Genomic DNA, 23,311 nt, shown 5'->3' on the forward strand with positions numbered 1-23,311 from the left:
TCCACTATTCTGCATAAAATCTGAGACTGTTCTGCATCCCAGGAGATTAGCAGCTTCTGAAATACTCAAACCCTTCTGGCACCAACAACCCCATGCCACAGTGAGAGGTACTGAGATCACACTTTCCCCGTTCTGATGTCTGGTGTGAACATTAACTGAAGCTCTTGACCTGTATCTGTATGATTTTATGCACTGCGCAACTGCCATAACTTTCTGATTAGGGATGTGCAAATTGTATTTTAATTTTCTTTTATCTATTTAAATGTTTGACTCATCTACTATATTTATTCCTACATTTTAATTAAAAATCTTAATGTTTAATTTATCTCCTTGCACACACAAATCAGCATGTGTTATTTAATATCTTCGTAAATCAGGGCTATGGGGAGAACTGTAAGCCTCTTTTTCTCTGATGGAATGCCTTGAAAGGTTCACTTCAAATGAGCACTGGTCTTTCATGTCCACTATCATCAGTTCCAAACAACCTGCACTGAGACAGGGCTTTAAAGAGAGTTATGGCTTCAAATACATTTAAATATAGCACAAGCTTGCCCAGCAGTGAACAAGGGTTTAAAAACTCCATCGAAGCTGTTGCAACTGATATACTCATTCCAGCACCATACACACTAACATATTAGTGTCTGCTGTGCTGAGAATAGCCCACTCAAAAAATATAATCAGTCAGCGGCGGTCCTGTGGTAGTCCTTTACCACTGATCTACAGGGTAATGATGTAAAATAGGGCTGACATAGTGGGCTACAGTCAGTAATTGTATACCTACACAGTAAACTAAATGGTAATTTTACCAGATATAATGGCCAATAAATGTAGGGACATGTCACAAATTAACTGGTCAAAGATGAGAGATGTTTAACGGTCCTTATTTATGAAATTAATATGGGAAACAATATCAGTAATTGTCTTTACTCTCTAGACAGAAATACACCCACCTCTTGAATAAACAGGTAGAATAGTAGACAAAAGGGAAACAATATTTTATCTTTGAGAGTATCTTTAAGTATGAAATGGAGCAATGAGATGGAGTATTAACATGCTGACCATCCACCTCTTCCCATTTTGTCTCAATCTATCTTGCAGATTCTCATCAATCATTCTGCCTACCTGTCCACTGGCTACAGGAAAGGTCCCTGTACAGGGCAGCCTTACCAAACACAGCAACAGTATATTTTACCACATTCACTCTTATCAGCAGTATATTAAAAGTGCTGACAATATTGAAGGCTGCATGCAATCATTTAGTGGGAGCCAGCTGCTGAATTGGATCCTATAAAGACATGTATAAATTAGTGAAGGTGGTGTCTGATGCTATATTATGCCCTGGCCCCATCCCAGTGTGGTGTGGATTACAGCAGGTTATGGTTGCTGAACTGCTTAATGTCTTTGTGGGGCTTTGAAAACAATGCAGCCTTTTTGGAGAATTGGAGTTGTTTTGAGGGCAAGTCTAGCCTTTCAGGGTGGGATGGTATCCACAGCTCATAGTCTCAGAACAGGCCTAGTTAATCTGTGACAATCCAGAGCCGAGGCCAGGCAGCAGACCAACAGGCTAAACTGACCGTTTGCTAGCTGCCTTGAGTCGTCACTCAGATTCCAACATTATAAAACTGTCTGTTCCCCAATCGAAATAAAAATACGGAAATACTCAGAACGTTTTTTAGCAACATAATTAACATAAAATTAGATAATACCGAATGCACAGCCAGGAGTTTAATGTAAACTCCAGGAGTTTAATGTACTGTGTTTAACATAAACATGGATTAAACCTAATGAGTATGTAGCATTAAATGAAGCTAGTCCTCCTGGATACAGTTATATACATCAGCCCTGTCTAACTGGCAGAGGAGGAGGTGTCACAGTTATTTATAATGATAAATGATAAAAACCCAGTCATAAATTCAATGCGTTTGAAGTTCTTTATACTAACATTTATATATAACATATATAGTCACAAAAAATAAGTCTACTCAGTTGATTCTGCTAATTATTAGTTACAGACACCCAGGGCCATATACTGAATTCCTTTGGGAATTAGCAGATTTCATCTCACACCTGGTTCTTTCTTTAGACAAAGCATTAATTGTTGGAGACTTTAATATTCATGTTGATAACCCGGAAGACCCTCTGAGAACAGCGGTTGTGTCCATTCTAGATTCAGTAGAGGTTAATCAGAACATAACAGGACCCACTCATAACGGTGGTCACACTCTTGATCTAATACTAATATTCAGATTAAATATAGAAAATATAGTCGCATTTCCTCAGTCTGAAGCTATCTCAGATCATTACCTCATCTCATTTAAAATGTATCTTAGTCATAACATATGCATCTTGCCATGCTATCACTGCAAACATACTTTCATGTCAGCTACTGCACAGAGCTCTATCATGATTGGATCACTGTCTGACCCCACAGAACTTAATCAGGCAACTGATTGCTTGAGTCAATCTTCTGCTACACTCTAGCTAATGTAGCTCCGCTTAAACAAAAAAATAGAGAGAAAAAAATAGCATCCTGGTATAATAATCACACACACACACCTTAAAACCAAGAACTCGAAAATTAGAACGTAAATGGCGTCAAACTAAATCGGTAGTATTCCATACAGCATGGAAGGAGAGCCTTCTGAGCTATAGAAAAGCTCTTAATGCTGCTAGATCAACGTATCTCTCCAGCCTAATAGAAGATAACAAAAATAATCCTAGATTCTTATTTAATACTGTAGTAAAATTAACTAGGAATAAGACCACCACAGAAACATGCACACCATCAATATGTAGCAGTGAAAACTTCATGAGTATTTTCAATAACAAAATTGAAAATATCAGGCAAAAAATTCAGAGTATAAATTTAAAACCAGACAATTCCATAACTAATACTGTAGATAATAACTCTCCTTCGAGAGAACAAACTAATTTCACTAATTTCCTTATCCAAATCATCAACTTGTGTACTAGATCCCTTACCTACATGTTTCTTCAAACAGATAATTCCAAAAGCAATCAAATCCCTTCTAAAAATAATCGATTCTTCCCTTAGCATTGGCTATGTACCTGAATCTTTTAAACTAGCAGTTCTCAAATCCTTGATTAAAAAACCTGACCTCGACCCCTGTCAGTTGTCCAACTAGAGGCCAATATCGAAACCTCCCTTTTATCTCCAAGTTCATAGAAAAGTTTGTAGCACAGCAGTTACACTCATACCTACATAGGAATAACATTTATGAAATGTTCAGTCAGGATTTAGGCCTCATTATAGCACACAGATAGCGCTGGTTAAAGTGGTAAATAACCTACTACTGGCCTCTGATCAGGGTTGTGTCTCCTTGCTTGTGTTGCTTGACCTTAGCGCAGCTTTTGATACCAGTGATCATACTATTCTCCTTGATAGACTAGAAAATGTTGCTGGCATTAAGGGAATGGCCCTCTCCTGGTTCAAGTCTTATTTGACTTATCGTTATCGGTTTGTAGATGTAAATGGTGACTTCTCTATGCATACTAAGGCAACGTTTGGTGTTCCACAAGGCTCTGTTTGTATGTTTCAGCAAAGCCAGGTGAGAGACAACAGCATGCTTTAGTTACTCCAGGTTGGATTATTGTAATGCCTTACTGTCTGGATATTATAGCAGGTGCATAACAATGGTCCAGTTAGTCCAGGATGCAGCAGCCAGAGTTCTTACTAGAACCAGACGATATGACCACATCACCCCTATCGTATTCACCCTGAATTGGCTCCCAATCAAATTTCGCATTGATTATAAAATATTACTATTGACCTATAAAGCACTGAATGGTCTTGCACCACAGTCCCTGGTGCTTTCACAGTACCAGAGCGAAATTTTGATCTTTTATGATCAGCCATGCCTACTTCAATCAAAAGGTGCAGGCTACTTGTTGGTACCTCAAACAGTGAAGGCTACAGGAGGGGGAAGAGCTTTCTCTTACAAAGCCCCACAGTTATGGAACAGCCTTCCAATTAGTGTTCTAGACTCAAACACAGTCTCATTGTTTAAGTCTAAGCTGAAAACATATTTGTTTAGTCATGCCTTTTGTGAATAGTTCTCAGATCTGGAGGGTTCACGGGCATAGAGCGTTGTGGTGAACTGGAATGTTTGGTTGCTGTCATCGCCCCACTCTCACGCCCTCACTCAGGTTTGTCAATGGTGGAGTGGCTGGCCGCTTCATGTCTCAGGGTGCCCTCATGTCTGTGTTACCTTCTAGCTCTCCCTTTTAGTTATGCTGTCATAGCTAGTACTACTTGCACTCTGCACACAATGTACATTTTCCTTAACCATTACGTGATAATTAGCATACCTAACAATCTCTCTCTCTCCCTCTCTTTCCCTCTCCCTCTGTCAAGCTACACAACCTGAGATACAAGTGATCCTGACCCCTTCTGCTCTCCAGACCTGCTCGATCCAACCTGATGTCCTACTTCTGATTGGAGTTCTCATCACTTGTAAACCACTCACAGCTGCTGAGGATGGCCCCACATGGACAGCCTAAAGATACATGAGATTACTGTGGATTGTACCACTTAGAAACCATGAAGATAGCTTTGGACTGATATGAACAGTTTTGCTACAATGGCTTAGGACTACAATTTTTATGATAGCTTTAGGACTCTAATTCCCACTCAAGTCTCCATCACTGAACAGTTGATAATTTCAACAACATAGACTTCATGTGAAAACTATAATGAATTTTCCTACACAGTTATAGAAGGGATTTATTTATAATTGCACTATCTGTTGTCACCCAAGGTGAGTCTGGTTTCTCTCAAGTTTTCTTCCTCTAGTCATCTCATGGAGTTTTTTCTTGCCACCGTCACCTCTGGCTTGCTCATTAGGGATAAATTCATATATTTAAAATTTATATCCTGGATTTATATATTTCTATAAAGCTGCTTTGTGACAATGCCCATTGTTAAAAGCGCTATACAAATAAAATTGAATTGAATTGAATTGAAGTGCTAGATGAAAATTCTCTTAATCAGTGAATCTTAAATGTATTTTTCAAGGAAGTAAAGTGGAGGAAGTTTAGACCACCATACTCAATACAATTCATAATAACAGACATTTCAATAATATGCCTTTAATGTTATAATAAAATTTTGTGTTGCAAGGTTTGCATTTGTATGTTATAACCACGGCACTCAAGTTTCATAACGTGACATTTTGGTGCATGCGTAGCAGATTAAAATGAGCCATAAACAACACATGCAAGGTACAGATTAAAAATAAAAATGACTATTTAAAGTAAACATGGTTGATACTTGGGCTTCAAAATCAACAAGTAGCCACCACCTTTACAACAAGCTGTTTGCAAGTGCTGCACAAACGAAGCCCTGCCTTTGAATATACCGAAAATTGCTGTGCCGAAACTCGTTAGGAATCGTGTGTTGTCAGATAAGACCAAAATCCAAAAACTTTTTGACCAAACACACCGCTGGCATACAAGGAACAGCACCTGATACCCACTGTAAAATATAGTGGTGAGTCAGTGATGTTTTGATGGTGAAGATTCTCCTATGAAGATTGAGGTTAAGACTCAAGTCTAAAACAAACATCCAAATCAACACAGAAATGGTTGCGGGATTTAAACCCTATTAAAACCCGTGAACTGAATTCAATTGCAGTACACATGTACACACCTAAGAATATAAAGGAGCTCGAAATGTTCCTCATTCAGGAGTGATTCAAGAACTCTCTACAAGTGTCTCCAACCTTGTTAGACATTACAAAATGACTCAGAGCTGTTCTCTCCTGAGAATTAATTGTGGGCACAGATGATTTTGAATTCTGTGTTTAACACAAAAATAACTGCACTATTTAAGAAAACTTTGTTTATGTTTGAAAAACTGTGTTAACATTAAACTATACAGCCTCCTTATACTGTATGTTTAACCTCAAAATATCATCTATTCCATATGTTTTCCTTTTTACATATTCACTTTCGGTTATTTTCATAAATAGGGTGCCAATAATTCTGGTGTTAACTGTGCCGCAGGAGTTCTATCACACTGATACTTGCTGAGGCTTCTTGTTGAGTAGCACAGCAGATGTGACTTTCAAAATGAGGCCTTCTGTCATGTGTAAGAAAGGAATTTGTTCAACAGGCGGTTCTTCTGCTGTTTGATGATTGTAATTAAATGGTAATCAAAGCCTCCAAAAAAGCACAATCAGTTAATTTGAATACAGCATGTCAGTAATTGCCTATGTGCCTATGTTAAGTAATTTAAAAGAGATCTAAATCAAAGTAATTGATGTTCTAGAAATTGTTCAGGCTAAACAAATCAATAACAGGATCTTTGCTATTACATATTTATGATGCATGTGAAGAAGAGAGAACAAAAATGAACTCTTTCCTAAAACTGATGTTTAAAACTTTAAATCTGTAATCAGTGATTCTGGCAGAGGTTAACTGAAGCTAGCTGTAAAAAAAACATCAAGCAAATACAATCCCTTCCTTCGGTGTTCACTTACAATCAATACCCACAAAAACAAATGCTGCCTAAGCTCAAATGCCCAAATTTTATTGCAAGAGGAGGAGTTTTCTGAATTTACAAGCAATATAAAGGACTGTAAGCAAGTAGAAATGGTTGGTTGTTAGTATTTTACATCATTTGTTTTTTTTCTCCTGTCTACTGAACCTGGGGTGCCAAAGAGTTGCGCAGATATTTTATTGAAACTGCCAGAATGTGAGGAGAACTAATTACAAATATAACAATTAGTAAAATGACATAAAAGTTATGGACACCACATTTAATTACATTTGAAAAACATGTTATTTAAATTACTTATGCAGGGAAATGATTATAGGTGTTTTAAGCTCATCAGCAATGCTAAATCAACACTAACATTTACCTTGCCATGACAATTGATGGAAGTTGCAGCAATCTAGCTCAAAAACCAAACATTTTTACAGCATCTGTCTAAAGAATAAGAAGCAGAGACTAAAACACTAAAATGCTTACACATATGTTGCTTGAGCTGCAGTAGACTATTTTACTGCCCAAAAGTTTGGATACAGTTGTCATCTTTTATTTAACTGTTATTTTATTCACCTCAAAATTACACAATGTAGATAACAACTATATAAAACCAGACATCAATAAGATGTTTTAATATGTTGCTTTTAGTATTTAAAGTGTACTGTATTTACCATTTAAGTATTCCAGTACTTTATTTACCATTTAATATTTGTATAGTAATTGCTCCTTATAGTACATTCCAAATAAAGTTTGGGTATTCTTTTAATTATAACAGGATTATTAATGCTACATAGCTTTCTCAATCATTTTGGAATCATTTAAAGATTTGTACCAAATAATATTTTTTTTTTTTTATTTTTATTTTTATAGTGGAATTTGAAGGGTAGGGCATGTGACCAGTTTAGCAAAAGATACCTTAAAGGAATAATTTTGCAAAAAGAAAAATAAATAAATAAAAAAAACCTTGAAATAACTTTGTTGCTACATGATTAATATATGTAGGTTATTTTTTAATAAAGGATTTTGTAAAATAGCAAGGACAGGTGAAGTGGAACTTATTATACCAATACACATACTGTATATTAAACCACAGTGGCAAGCTTGAATAACTCAAGAACTGTATGCAGTTTAATGCAGGTCTGTGGAAAAGATTTTCTATGGGACTTGTATTACTTGTTGTCTACATTAGACTCACCCATGCAAAACTAAAGAAGCAAACATTGGCCACCAATCTGTCTTGGCTGGATGACTAGATTTGGGGAGAGGGGAAACTGTGGAAATTCAATTTTTTCAGAAATATTTCTTTAAATGCAGTATGAGCAACAAAGATCAGGCTTGATAATGCAGCACAGCAGAGAAGATAAATAATGGCCATGTCCTCTAAGAAACTTAGGGATCCATTCATAAACCATAAACCATTTCAAAATGACCACTGTGCCAAAGCTTGAAGAATAATGCCATTTTGAGTACTTCATATAAGGCAATGTATTCTAATATATATTTATATAGTGTCTGTAGGAGCAATCATTGGTCATAAACGGGGAGCTTATTCAATTTCAGACTGTGCTGTCATCCTCTATTTCTCTGATTTATGTAGGGTAGGTTTGTTTGTACCTTATGTCTTATCGATCTAACACATCTTGTGTGAAATGAAGGAAAGGGAGCGTCCCCTTGTCCTTGTGCACCAGAAAGGATAATCATCTCCAGCAAACTCCTATGTTTCAGAATGTACTGCACTGTCTGTGGAGACTGGCCTTGGGGTACATAATGAAAACAGACACCAGAAATGGACGAATTCCATCTTGGAAACTGCCATCAAGGTTGCCACCATGACCAGAGAATGTGCATTGAATGGTGAAGCAGTCAGCACTCAAAGGGAGGGGAAAATTAGTCACCACACACTCTATTGCCCATTAACATGAGGACTGGATGAGTCAGATGCCCTTCACAGGAAGCACAAAGAGGAGAGTCAATCACTGCACTTAGTCGCAGTGGAAATCATTGTGTTCCATGCGACTTGCTAGCACCTTTTTGCAAAGCAACAGAAGATATTAATTACAAATTATAATGTTGAATCGTTATCTTTAAAGGGCTGATTAGGATATGCTAAATAAGTAATATATGATCACTGCAGGAAAAACACAGAGTTTGCTATCTGATAGTTTGGAAAACTGCTAATACTTTTTACATTGTTTTAAAAGCACTGCCCAAAATAAATTTTACCAGATGCAGCCATGTACTATGACAGTGAAAAAAACTCATTAATATAAAAATTCAGAGTTTAGTCAGAGAAATGTGTAGAAAAGGTCATTCTGTCCTCTTCCGGCTGTCAGCTGTTTGAACGAGGAGAGTGGACATATCCTGACAGATCCGCCTTTGCAACCAGCCAAGGTCACCTGTGCCTGCACTTTATCTTTCTACATAGCATCAAGCTCCAGAGCAGGAGCTGTAGCTGAGTGCAGTAGCTTGTCTCTCCTCTGCATGTCTGCTATCCCAGCATGCTTCTGCTTAACACATCCATCACTTGGCCTGAGTATGCTACACTTTCCATGCATCAACATCATGTGCTGACACTCGACCCTTTTCGTAATGGTTCAATGTTGGTTTATCAAGTACATGTAAGACAGATTCAGATAACAAATATTTAGCATTTATGGACAACAATAATACACACCTTATGTAGTAAGTAGCAATGAGTGCATACCTGCCAAAATATGCTGTCTATTGTGTTTCCAAGGAAGCCGTCCCGTGTTTCAGAGGACAGAAGTTTGGGGCCCAGTATCGTCATGAATTCATCAAAATCCACCTGTCCATCCCCTGCAAAAAAAGCACTGTAAGTGGCATTTCCCCCATAATTCTTTGATAGATAGCTAACAGGTATGATATGTAGGCGGGAAGGGAGGTACACACTGTTTTTAGATACCAGAAAGGTAGATATGCAGGCAGGTAGACAGATAGTCTTGTGCTTTATAGGGTTTATAGTCACATGCATGAAAGTGTATATTAACATACATACAGACAAGAACGATTTAACAAGTTTTTAAGCATTAGTTTCTAAAGTTCTGCCCCAGTCATTATGTTTCTTCAGTGTGTCAGTCTGATGAATCATCACCAGAAAAGTCCATAAAGTGGAAAAGACACAAATGTGAGGTGCTTTCTTAAATGTCAGTAAAGCATCCACCTCCTCTAATGCGGACCTGGTCAAACCAAACTGCCGCTGTGCCGTGAGTGCCTAATCACAGCTCTCGCTTCCTGGAGGATGAGTCAATTGCACTTAATTTGGTTTCATTCCAGCACTGTGCTCAATCCCTCAGGCACTGAGATGCTCAGCCACTGCACTGATTGGCTGATTGGCATATGCCTTTGGATTATTACTATGCTAGACGTTTGGGGAGATAAGTAGATGGGCTGTTAAGGCAGAGCTAGTCTAAAAACAGGACTAAAGTTAGCACGGGCCCTACAATCAGTTTAGAGCAGGATTATTCAGCTACAGGCACATGGGCCAAATCTGGACCATTTCAGTTTTTAAATGGCCCACAGTATTAAATTCGCATTAATACTATGTTTAGGACTAATCTACATGCAAATCAGCACATACAGGTCTTAAATGGGGACATTTCATCTGTCTATCTATCTATCTATCTATCTATCTGTTTGTTTATTTATTGATTGATTTATTTAGTTACATACAATGAATATAAAAAGGATACACACCTCTGTTAACACTGCAGGGTTGTGATGTGAATGTGAAAAAATGAAACCAAGATAAATCATGTGAGACCTTTTCCATCTTTAATGTGATATAGCAACCAACAAAACTCAAGTACATTTGGTTTGTAATACAGCACTCAGTCTTTTTGAGTCTACCAACTTAGCACATCTTGATTTGGCAATTTTATTCCACTCTTCCTTGCAAAATTGCTTGAGATCTGTCAAATTGTGAAGTGAATTTCTTCAAGTCATTCCACAGGTTTTTGATAGGATTTAGCTCTGGGCTCTGACTAGGCCATTCCAAAATGTTGATATTCTTCTCCTGAAGCCATTTCTTTGTTGCCTTGTATTTGTGCTTTGGGTCATTATCGTGCTGGAAGGTGAATTTTTTTTTCATCCTCAGCTAACAGAGACCTTCATGTTTTGTGACTGGAGCCCCAGTCCCAGATGAAGAAAAAAAGCTCCATAGCATGATGCTGCCACCATCAGACCATAACATATTTTGCCACATGGTTTGGGGCGACTGTATGTCAAAGTCAAAGTCAAAGTCTGCGTTATTGTCAATTCTGCCACATGTTCAGCATATACAGAGAACTGAAATTACGTTACTCTCAGACCCTAGGTGCATACAGATAACACACACACACACACACACACACACACACACACAAAAGGATGTAAAAATACAAATAAATACATGTAAATAGAGTATAAATGTAGATCTACAAGGCACAACAGATAGAGTGCAAACAGTGCAGATGTAAAGGGAATAGTGCAAAGAGCTTATCAGACTGTTTAAAGTGACAGAGCAGTCTTAACTGTCAGAAGAGGTAGTTTACAGTCCAATGCTGTATGAGGTAAAGCATAGACTATTGCTGCACAGGTGACTGGTGCAGGTCTGTGTGTGTGTGGGGTGGGGGGGTGGGGTGGACAGGTCCTGGGGAAGTGGGGGGGTGTCAGAGGGTCAGAGTTCGTCAGTGCATGGGGCAGAAGAGGGGAGGGGAGGCAGAGCCGGGAGAGAGTTGAGCTTCCTGACAGCCTGGTGGATGAAGCTGTCCTTCAGTCTGCTGGTCCTGGCCTGAAGACTCCGCAGTCTCCTCCCTGATGGCAGCAGACTGAAGAAGCTATGTGTCGGGTGGGTGGGATCACTAGCAATGCAGAGGGCTTTGCGGGTGAGAAAGGTGCTGTAAATGTCTTGGAGGGAGGGGAGAGAGACACCAACAATCTTCTCGGCTGCTCTCACTATGCGTTGGAGGGTCTTTTGGCAGGACGCGTTGCAGGCGCCATACCACACAGTGATGCAGCTCATCAGAATGCTCTCGATGGTGCCTCTGTAGAAGGTGCACATGATGGAGGCTGGGGCTCTGGCTCTCTTCAGTTTGCGCAGGAAGTAGAGACACTGCTGTGATTTCTTGGCCAGTGATGCAGTGTTGTCAGTCCAGGAGAGGTTTTCTGTGATGTGCACACCCAGGAACTTAGTGCTGCTCACTCTTTCCACAGTCGCACTGTTGATAGTCAGAGGAGCATGCTGACTGTGCGCTCTCCTGAAGTCGACAACAATCTCCTTTGCTTTTCCCACATTCAAAGAGAGATTGTTGTCTTTGCACCACCCGGCCAGGCGGCTCACCTCGCTCCTGTAGTCTGTCTCATCTCTGTTGCTAATGAGACCCACCACAGTCGTGTTGTCCGCAAACTTAATGAAGAGATTGGAGCTTTGTGACGGTGTGCAGTCATGGGTCAGCAGAGTGAAGAGAAGGGGGCTCAGCACACACCCGTACTGGTTGAGGTCTCCCAGGCAGGAAGTCCAACAGCCAGTTGCACAGCGAGGTGTTGAGTCCCAGCTGGACCAATTTGTGAATGAGCTGTTGAGGGATGATTGTGTTGAATGCTGAACTGAAATCTATGAACAGCATTCTAACGTATGAGTCTTTTTTGTCCAGATGTGTGAGGGCTGAGTGGAGAGCGGTGGCGATGGCGTCATCGGTCGAGCGGTTGGACCGATATGCAAACTGAAAGGGGTCAAGGGAGGGGGGGAGGAAAGACTTGATGTGGTGCATGACTAGTCGTTCAAAGCACTTCATTAGGATAGGAGTAAGTGCAACCGGATGGTACTCATTGAAGCAGGAGGGGGACGAGTTCTTCGGGACTGGAATGATGGTGGTGGCTTTGAACCATGTGGGAACAACAGCCTGACTAAGCAAGATGTTAAATATGTATGTGAAGACATCAGTGAGTTCCACTGCACAGTATGTATGTTTTGGTAAAATTTAGACATGCTTGGATTTTTCTACAATGAGATCCCATACCTGCCTTGTATAGACAATGATTTCAGAAGTTGGATGAAACTAATACGATGTCAAGAAAATCCTACAGAGAGCTGATCTTTATTTGGGGTTCATCAGAATCACTTCATTGATGACAGGTGTATGATAATTACCTTTGAACATGAATTATTTCTGAGCACAGTTACATGTCCCATTATAAAAAGGTGTGCACACTGATGCAATCAGATTACTGTAAGTTTTTTCTTTTCCTTTTTTTTTTAGTTTAAACCACTGATTTGTTTTTCACTTAAATTTTGTTAGTTGCTATATCACATTAAAGGTGCAAAAAGATCCGACATGATTTATCTTGGTTTCATATCACAAAAACCTGTAATTTTAGGCTTGGGTGTGCAGACTTTTTATGTCCGCTGTACTTATTTATGCTGAATTTATCTCCGTTATTACATCCAAAGTCACTTTTTAGTATGTAACACAAAATAATTGAAAAACTTTAAGGAGTAGAAAAAGAAGAGTAATATTGTGTGATGAGAAAGAGATTTCAAAGAAGCAATAGAAATACAGTTACTGATAGATTGGACTTGGCTATCCCACAGTTTGTGAGCCAGAGCACTAAAGGATCTGCGACCTCTTAAGGAAAGCCTGCTGGGTGACAGAGTGCAAGATGAGATGTAAGAATGAAGAAGCTCAGAAAACTCAGCAGCAAGACCGGGAAAGGCTTTCAAAGTAATAAAAAGCAGCTTACATTGATTGTGAGAAGACACAGTAACCAGTGTACCTGATACAGCACAGGTGTGATACGAGCAGCTTGTATTAGTACTCTAGCAGCTGTGTTTTGACTGTATTGATGTTTGTTCTGAATTTAGCTGGTAGACCAATAAAAGGAGCATTAAAATAATGAATATGAGAGCTAATGATTGTTGATGTTTGGAAAAGAGCAAGGACAAGAGAAGAATCTTCAGCTATTACACTAAAATCAGTTCTAGCCTAAAATGACAAATAAGCTGACTTTTTTATTTACCAGTTAGAAGAAGTGTATAACCATTGTACTTACTGTGCAACAATAGCATGGATACAATATGCGCAAATGTATTCATGGCAAAAATAAAATGGAGATAAACATTGCTGCAAAAATGTTATTTCTAGTAACTCTTTTATGTGCCCTATTTGCTAGGAAAGTTAAATATTCCTGCACTAGAGCTTTGGATTTCACTCTCCTGGCTCTGCAGGCTAGGAAGAGACAAAATGATGGCAAGTGAGAATAACAGTGCACTGCCTGTGCTTTGTTCACTATGACCAAGGCACAACCTTGTATCAGTTTAATAGAGTTAAAGTAGTGCATAAATAGTGAATTCATAGCTCTGGAACCCTGAGAAGCAGACACAAATATAAGCTAAGCATAAAATCAGTGGTCAAAGATTGCAGGCATATAGGCCACTATTTTCATGCTGACACCAGTGTAATTTGCTGCTTGAAGTCGGCATGTTACTGTTTTGGTTGGGCGCTGTTACCTATTTCTGGGAATTTTGTGGGAGTAGCATTCAAAATCCTCCTGAGACCCCCTTTTAGTGCAAACACGAGAATAAAATTACATGTTCATGACTTCAAGTGCACAATACAACTCTGAATCATGGATGTCTACTATTTATATCACCCCACTTCAAAATAAATAAGCTACAGCATCTGAATCTAACTAAATACAACAGACTTAATTAATTTATCTGTAACAAACAACTCAGTTGTGGGTAAGAAAGGGCAATTTATGGTGAAAACTTTTATGAGGCATGCACTTTCATTCTCCTGTGACCTTTTTTTGATGTTTAGGCCTGCCCTCAAAAGATGATTTCAGCATCATTAAAAAAAATCCAGTAACACTACACGTGACTTTGTAGCCTATAAAAAACTGCAGAAGCATGAAATTGTTTTTCACTGTTGAAGCTGGTGTGAAGCACATTACCTAGATAAAGTTCTCAGGCACAGGGGTTTAATTCTTCTGCCATATGGCGTGAGAATAGACACGGCACAGATTGTTTGCAAAGAAACTGTTTTTTTTTTCAACCCATTAAGCAACATGTGTTTGCTTGTAATGCAATCAGACATAATTAGTTTGTAGTGATACATGTGTGTCACATGCCTTGAAAACAAACTATTAAATATAGTTCATATACTGTGTTAATTGCACACAGTTTAGCATTTAATATTATATTTTATAGTGTTTATAGCAGAAAACCTTGTCGAGTATGCTCTCTGTGTGTAGCTGTTGTGTGTGGATTGTGAACTGTGTCGTTCTGTCTATATTCTTCATTGACTTTCTGCACGCTTTCTCTTTAATGCCTTTCGATTTCTGCATTAGCCTGATGTTTGTATATTTAACCCCTCGCATAACTGTTGGAATTCAAAATGAAAATATGCACACTTGTATGTAAGTTGGCACATACACAATACCAAAATATCGACAAAAAATAGTGGCAGAGAGGACAGTGCTTTTTGCTATACTGTCAGTCAGCTGGTTATTTTTAAACCACAGTAAAGTTAGTTTTATTTTAGTTTCATGTTCATCTTTTTGGTGCTAATAAGAGCAAATAACTGTTATTAACATGTTAACTGTACTTTTAAACACATAGATAACACAATATCCTTTTTTTACGTATTTATGTAAGTTTTTATGTATTTATTTTTTATGTTTGAAATGAAAACAAATTTGTTTGTAATTATTTACATTTTGAAATAAATGCATTTTGTTCTGATGATAAAAGCGGCCTATGCTTTTAGGTATTAGCACAAAAAGGGTTGGAGGTTTCACAAAAACACAGTGTGGTTTCACTAAAACAGCTGGTGTGCATCATTCTCTGTGGTTGTACTGTTGTAAATATGTAAGGCGTTATTGGCCATGACAGACTGTTCAAACCTGTTACCATGGTTATTTTTAACACTAAAATCAATATGAATCCTGTAAGTGAAATCTAAAGGTACTTCCACATTAATGGTGCGCATTCAGTTAATAAAGGCAATGTTCTTTTTTTGTGCTAAAATTAGGACGAGAAATGTTCAACAACTTTTTCCCCCACTGAGGAAAACTAAAGAATACTAAATGCTAAAATACTAAACTAAATAATGTCTCACCCTTCTACTCACAATATATTTTATGAAACAGCATTATGTTCAAGAAATAAAAACAAAGGCAAAAATGTCAGAATGTCAAAGCAATAACAATAACCAAATGACTAAAATACACTATATTACCAAAAGTATTCGGTCACCTGCCTTGACTCACATATGAACTTAAGTGCCATCCCATTCCTAACCCATAGGGTTCAATATGATGTCGGTCCACCTTGTGCAGCTATTACAGCTTCAACTCTTCTGGGAAGGCTGTCCACAAGGTTGAGGAGTGTGTTTATAGGAATTTTTGACCATTCTTCCAAAAGCGCATTGGTGAGGTCACACACTGATGTTGGTCGAGAAGGCCTGGCTCTCAGTCTCCGCTCTAATTCATCCCAAAGGTGTTCTATCGGGTTCAGGTGCAGGCCAGTCAAGTTCCTCCACACCAGACTCTGTCATCCATGTCTTTATGGACCTTGCTTTGTGCACTGGTGCACAGTCATGTTGGAAGTGGAAGGGGCCCGCTCCAAACTGTTCCCACAAGGTTAGGAGCATGGAATTGTCCAAAATGTTTTGTTATCCTGAAGTATTCAAAGTTCCTTTCACTGGAACTAAGGGGCCAAGCCCAACTCCTGAAAAACAACCCCACACCATAATTCCTCCTCCACCAAATTTCACACTCGGCACAATGCAGTCCGAAATGTACCGTTCTCCTGGCAACCTCCAAACCCAGACGCTTTGCATTGCACTTGGTGTTGTGTGGCTTGGATGCAGCTGCTCGGCCATGGAAACCCATTCCATGAAGCTCTCTGCGTACTGTACTTGGGCTAATCTGAAGGTCACATGAAGTTTGGAGCTCTGTAGCAATTGACTGTGAAGAAAGTCGACGACCTCTTTGCACTATGCGCTTCAGCATCCGCTGACCCCTCTCCGTCAGTTTACGTGGCCTACCACTTCGTGGCTGAGTTGCTGTTGTTCCCAAACTCTTCCATTTTGTTATGATAAAGCTGACAGTTGACTGTGGAATATTTAGGAGCGAGGAAATTTCACGACTGGATTTGTTGCACAGGTGGCATCCTATGACAGTTCCACGCTGGAATTCACTGAGCTCCTGAGAGCGGCCCATTCTTTCACAAATGTTTGTAAAAACAGTCTGCATGCCTAAGTGCTTGATTTTATACACCTGTGGCCAGGCCAAGTGATTAGGACACCTGATTCTGATCATTTGGATGGGTGACCGAATACTTTTGGTAATATAGTGTATATCTAAAGTATTATGTATTTTATGAAAAGACTAAGACGAAAACTATATCCAAATTAGCTAACAAAGCAAACACAAGGAGACGAGGTGAATTGATTGGATAATGCAGCAGGATGCGTAATCACACTTCTCATTAATGTAGTTTTATATTTTTGGCTTGCGCTTATGGTCACAAAGATTTCAAAAACTAGATAATGAATAATTGACTCTTCTAGCAAGTAATAAGAAATAGTTAGTTCTTGTATGGATCATACCAGTTTTTACCTTTTTATTTAGCTACTTCATGTCATGATTTCCTAATATGTTACTAGGGAATGTCAAACGTACTTTTTCCACATTAAAACTAATTACCTGTGACTGAAGCACAGGAAGAAGAAGAATTTGATCAATTATTTCAGCTGCACCATGATACATGATTATAAAGTGAAAAAACTTGTAATGGCTAATTGCAGCTTAATAATGAAATGTTTATTATGTTGTTAAAATGACATATTGTCACACAATAAAAATATGTTTGTTGTAACTAACCAAACATTTTATTTGAGATTTTATTACTACATAATATTGCAGAAAAATGACATAATGACAGCATAAAAACTATTGTACCTGGCAGTAATTCACTTCAGTGCATTTTACCGCCAAAATATTCAAAACAATATACAATGGCAACACAATGTTGTAGATCAACGTGGTTTAAAAAGATTTTTATAGCACGTTTTAAGGGATGACTGCACCTAAAATGGAAAGGTTTGCGATCTCATCATGCTTCCGGTATAACATAATGTGACAGTAAAACATTATTTCAAATTTCTCTATAGACTCAGGACAAGAAATGTTTCAATGGTTCTTAAAGTGTTCTTTGGGTAGTTAAGGTTCTTAGCTTCCTACAAGAGTTCTCCTTGGCATCCTTTCTATAACGACCTTTAAGGGTTCTAAAGAAGTTAGGAATAAAAGATGCATCTTTCTTTTTTCAAGGACACCTGAAGGATATAGCAAGTGCTAGCGAGAGAAAGAAGACTAGTCCAAGGCTTTCACGCCACTTCAGACTGACAAGCAGTGTACACTATATGGCCAAATGTTTGTAGAAACCTGAGCATCACACCCATATGTGGTTTTTCCCCATACTGTTGGATGTAGAGGATGTCTTTTTTTTGCTGTAGGTTTAAGATTTCCCTTCACTGGAAGTAAGGGGCCCAAACCTGTTCCAGCATCACAATGCCCCTGTGCACAAAGCGAGGGTCATGAAGACGTGGTTTGCCAAGGTGGGAGTGAAAGAACTTGAGTGCCCTGCACAGAGCCCTGCCCTCAGCTAACTGTGGAATAGGGTGTTCAAAAAGCACATGTGGGTTTGATGGTCAGGTGTCCACAAGTTTTGGCCATATAGTGTATTTTGTAAACTGTAGATTGTCTGGATTTTGGGAAGAACACTATTGCAATATTGAAATAAAGACAGTGGAGGCCAGATACTATGTTTGCATGTGAATTGGAACTCACCATCCATGTCCAGTCTCTGCATGATGATAGCCAGCTCCACTTCACTGGGCATGTACCCGAGTGAGCGCATGGCCATGCCGAGCTCCTGCTTGGAGATGAAGCCGTTGCCGTCGCGATCCAGCACCCTAAAGGCCTCACGGATTTCTGCCAAAACAAACAGACGACTCAGCATTCCCCACACTCCTCCCTTGCTCCCTTCATCCCTCCCAGCTTATCCCAGCTTCTGAGTGGTACACTGAGTGGCACAGACTCAAGTTAACAAAATGAATTCAACCATTTTTGCTGCACCTGCTGTTTCACACCTCAAAGCCTCCACCAGCCCACCGTGGCCAATGCTTATTTCTGTTTAACACTCTCTTTCTCTGTGTACTTGTGTGTGTATGTGTGTGAAAGAGAGGGACAGACAGACAGAGGAAGTAGTAAAGTCAAACATAGAACATTCAATAAATACAATCAGGGAAAGAATAATAAATAATACAAAACACAATTACACAAAGCAGAATCATACAAAACACTGAATGGGCTGCATCAATTCAGCTTTTTTTATTTTTGATATAATCCCAATAGGAAAAAAAGAAGATAAACACTCAATGAGGATGCAGCAAAGACCCTTACTGTGTTACCAGTTTATTAAGTACACTTATTTACACTGAACAACTTACGTTCTATGTATCGTGTCAGGGCACGTCACACACATTCAAGGAAAGAATACGTCAATAAAGCAGAAAATATGTCAAATCTGATCCAGCTTTTCAAGCCAAGATGAGTCCCAATTAGATGAATCCCTAAAAATAAGTGTTTAGTGGATGATCAGTAATATTGTTCTCAGGCATTTCAGTACATCAGAGGTTGAGTGCTGATGACTACAGAGAAGGAATCAGCCAACTGAGCTTCTGTCATACAGTACTTCCACAGGATAGCAGAGATGAATGTTAAAACATATACAGTGCCTGCAGGTCAAGACAAACAATTCAAAACATCAGGCAAAAATTGAGGTGAAATAACCAGGCAGAGTTCAAAAACCAAGAGTTATCCAAAGCACAGTGTCGGTACAAAGAGGTACTCTGAAGGGGGAAAAAAAAAGAAAAAACAGAACAAAACTCATGCACAGCATGCTTGCATTATGGTATATTTTTCATTGCCTCTTTATGTATTAAACTAAATCAGACTTTTATATCAAATGAGCACTGAAAAATGAAATATATTTTCTTTATTTCAACAATGAAAAATATTTTTCATTGCCTCTTTATGTATTAAACTAAATCAGACTTTTATATCAAATGAGCACTATGCCAAATGATGGCTCTCGTTCATATCTCTGGTTTATGGATTGGAGGACACTTGTGAAACAATTCACCACACTAATAGCTTGACTTGTTAAATACCACCTTTAAGTGCGATTAAGTGGGATTTCCTGTTTTGAGCTGATTGCTGTGGGTTAACAATGCCGCATTTATGAAAGTGGCTCCCACATATAAACACAAACACACTCACAAGCTGTAAATGTCACAACTAAGAAGAAAAAAAAAAAACAGTGGCCCTTCGCCCAATAGTATAACCCTGGATAAATCCGCCATTTGTGTGGCATTTTCACATCTTGGTGTAAGTGTAGACCGGCAGCAGAGATGCCAGCAGCAGCAACAAGAGAAAAAAAACTGGTGGTGCCAAGAATATTAGTCTGTCGGGATAACGGCAAAAGCACTTAAAGAAAAGCCAAAAGCACTTGAAAAGGATGCAGCAAGGGACCTATATTGAGATGTGGTTTATTAGGTACACCACCTTGTGGTTAAATGCTTTTATAAGAATATTTTTTTACACCTAATATAATATTAAAGAGCATATCGTTTTACACTTAGCATATAGGTCACTTTGAACACAGCATGTTAGTGTGTGTGGTACTGGCACAAGTGTGCCATTAATACAAAGTGCACCTCTATTTGGGTGGTGTACCTAATAAACTGACAACTCCAAGCAGATGGCCAGTGTAACACTACTCTGACGATGTCACAATTAATATAAATTTTATATTATAACTTGCCACCTTACGCCACTATAGCAGATAATGAGTAGTCAAAAAGAAAAAAATAAAGGCAATGTAAAAATGAACCTAATTTAAACACAGAATGTGGCAAGCTAATAGGCAATCTTTAATCTTTAACAATCTACTAAGTTAGCTATCAGCTAATAATAATAACTATTAGCGTTGTTCATAGTCCTTTGAATGGCCGTCTTTAACAACATTTATACCAGTTTGGCGTGTATAAATCTCTTTGAATCATGTTGTATGGATGGTACAGAATGAAATGCATTTTTAAAAAGGCAGATTAAATGGCATGTCTGAGTGGGTTTGAAATTATACTGTTCAAAACACCAACGCTTCCTTTATTTTAAGGTCAAAAGCATATAATGAATGACTCGGAACACTACAGGATGACGACGAATTGCAGCACACACACACACGGCTTAAAAGTGTGCTAGTTACTTAGCTAGATAGTCACACTTATTCATTTAATCTATCTGCTTTTCACATTTTTAAATCTTAATGTATTAAGTCACCCTGTAGCTTTTCATATGATTAATGAAAAGATCTATTTCACATATTTCAATATAAACACGTTTCATTTCAGGGTGGAGTTTTCCTCTAAGTATTTCTTACAATGAACTATCTATCTTACTATCTAACAATCTTCTCAGTGCAAAGGCTGTGGGAAATGTAAAACCAATAATCCACACAGCTACTAAGCCTTAAACCATTTCCTAAATGTTAAGTGCCTTATTTATAGCAACACCCTGAGTTACCCTGATCTCCCTGCATTATCACATCCACTTGAAATATAATTTCATTCTGCTTCACAGCAACTGAAAAACCTCTGAATCCTCTGATATAAAACCAGCGATTATAGTTGGCCAGTAAAAAATTCTGTGAATTACTGTTCTGGCAAGTGTGTCTGCACAAAGGCATTAGATTTATTTTTGTGTTTATCTACTCATATATATATATATATATATATATATATATATATATATATATATATATATATATATATATATATATATATATATATTACTGCCATCGATGAGTCAGGCTATTGAGTGGCTGTCTGTGGCTGAGGCTGGTCTGAACACAGCTCAGCTTTGACAAATGCAGTTCCTCCATAAAGGCTGCTTTACAATATGCGATTGCTAGACTGTAATGTGACATCAGGCTGACACTGCACATTTCTATAAGAATAAAAAAGAGTAAAAGAGTAAGGAACAAAGCACACAAATAGCAGTAGCTCAGTGGGGACACCAATAGATTCAGATCACTGTAAGTGTATAAGAGAACAGATGGTACATCTATTATGATTATAATTTCATGTAATGTTTATAAATCACTTCTGTAATTCATCACATTTGTGGCATTAGAAATTAAAAAATGCTTATATGGTAAGACTATATATGTAAGAGTAACAATACACCAATGTATGAAGCACTTCATAAATCCTTTGAAATTCCCTTTCTGAAGATACGAGTTGCAAAATCTCTGAATATTTCTTCTTGGATTACATATATTCATTTTTCAAATATTTTTGTTAGTGTATGCTGGGGTGAAATTAGCATTTATGAGGTAGAGAAGCTGTGCGTCACTGCATAAAAGGATATCAGAGCAAGTGAAAATATCTTGATTATAGTCAAATATATTTAATGTTTCTTATTCATAGATTATGCTAAAAAATGAGATTATTAGGATATTTGTACTGAATTCAAGGTTGAAATTTTCCTGTTCTGTTGGCAAGTGATTTTCTTATTTCAAGCATTTATTTTTAGATAGAAGCTTATCTGTTTTATCTGCCAATAAAACAAGACAATTTCAGTCTTAAAATTAGAAATAAGTCTTTAGAAATAGATTCATATATATTTTATATGAATCATATCATATTTATATGATTCATATCATAATCTTATAATGAGAAATATTGGATCAATTACACTATATTCAAGACATTTTCACTGGCTAAGTGCTGCAGTGTTGGGACTTGATATCCACACTGATAATATGGAATGGCATTAATTGGCATTTTAATCTTCTGATTCTTTTCTGGCAACACATTCTGATTAATATACACAGAAGATATACAGTATATTATGAAAAGTATGTGGACACCTGACCATCACACCCATATGTAGTTCTTCGCCAAACTATTGCCACAAAATTGGAAGCACATAATTGTAGAGGATGTCTCTGTATGCTGCAGCATTACAATTTCACTGGAACTAAGAGGCCCAAACCTGCTCCAGCATGACAATGCCCCTGTGCACAAAGCGAGCTCCATGAAGACATGGATTGCCAAGTCTGGAGTGGAAGAACTCGAGTGGCCTGCACAGAGCCCTCACCTCAACCCCACTGAACACCTTTGGGATGAATTGGAAAGATGGCTGTGCACCAGGCCTTCACCAGCCACACTGCAATATCTAGTGGAAGCCTATATCTTGTGGAGGTTATTATAGCAGCGGACCAATGCCCATGGTTTTGGAATGGGGTGTTCACTACCTAGGTGTCCATGTACTTTTGGATAAATAGGGTAGTACAAGAACTCTGCATGCTGTTCATGTAAAACAAAACTGGGGAAGCTCAGCACCCCAGAGTTCCTCCCAGAGTTTAACCAGCCATTGAGACACAGGAGCCATAGTGCTCTATACCTACATTAACAATTCAAACTTGTAGGGTTCATTTCATTGCCTCTATGAGCTGACAAAACTAATTCTCTGGAATATATACTGAGTGACAGAGAATAATATGTATGAAATTGTTTGATAAGTAGATCATAAACAAATGCCGAAAGCTTCACATAGATTATTTTCTTTTATTATTTATATCATGAAAACCTGTATGTGTATGGAACAAATCAATGAACATTCCTGCAGTAAATGATACCATTGCTTGTTTGGCTGTGTGTGTGAGTGTGTGAG

The 23,311-nt window shown here is 38.2% G+C and overlaps 1 protein-coding gene across 2 annotated transcripts in view; it reads right to left on the reverse strand.

Moving 5' to 3' along the window:
- Nucleotides 1-23,311, reverse strand: part of caln1 (calneuron 1) — a 57,159-nt gene that overhangs the window by 28,650 nt on the left and 5,198 nt on the right. For both annotated transcript variants that reach the window (XM_026923943.3, XM_053239962.1), the window contains exons 3-4: nt 18,359-18,502; nt 9,213-9,325 (exon numbers count right to left, since the gene is read on the reverse strand). In XM_026923943.3, coding sequence (XP_026779744.1) covers nt 9,213-9,325; nt 18,359-18,502 — 257 coding nt within the window. The remainder of the gene's footprint in view (nt 1-9,212; nt 9,326-18,358; nt 18,503-23,311) is intronic.

This window comes from Pangasianodon hypophthalmus, chromosome 14, assembly GCF_027358585.1.
Source record: "Pangasianodon hypophthalmus isolate fPanHyp1 chromosome 14, fPanHyp1.pri, whole genome shotgun sequence".
Taxonomy (NCBI): Eukaryota; Metazoa; Chordata; class Actinopteri; order Siluriformes; family Pangasiidae; genus Pangasianodon; species Pangasianodon hypophthalmus.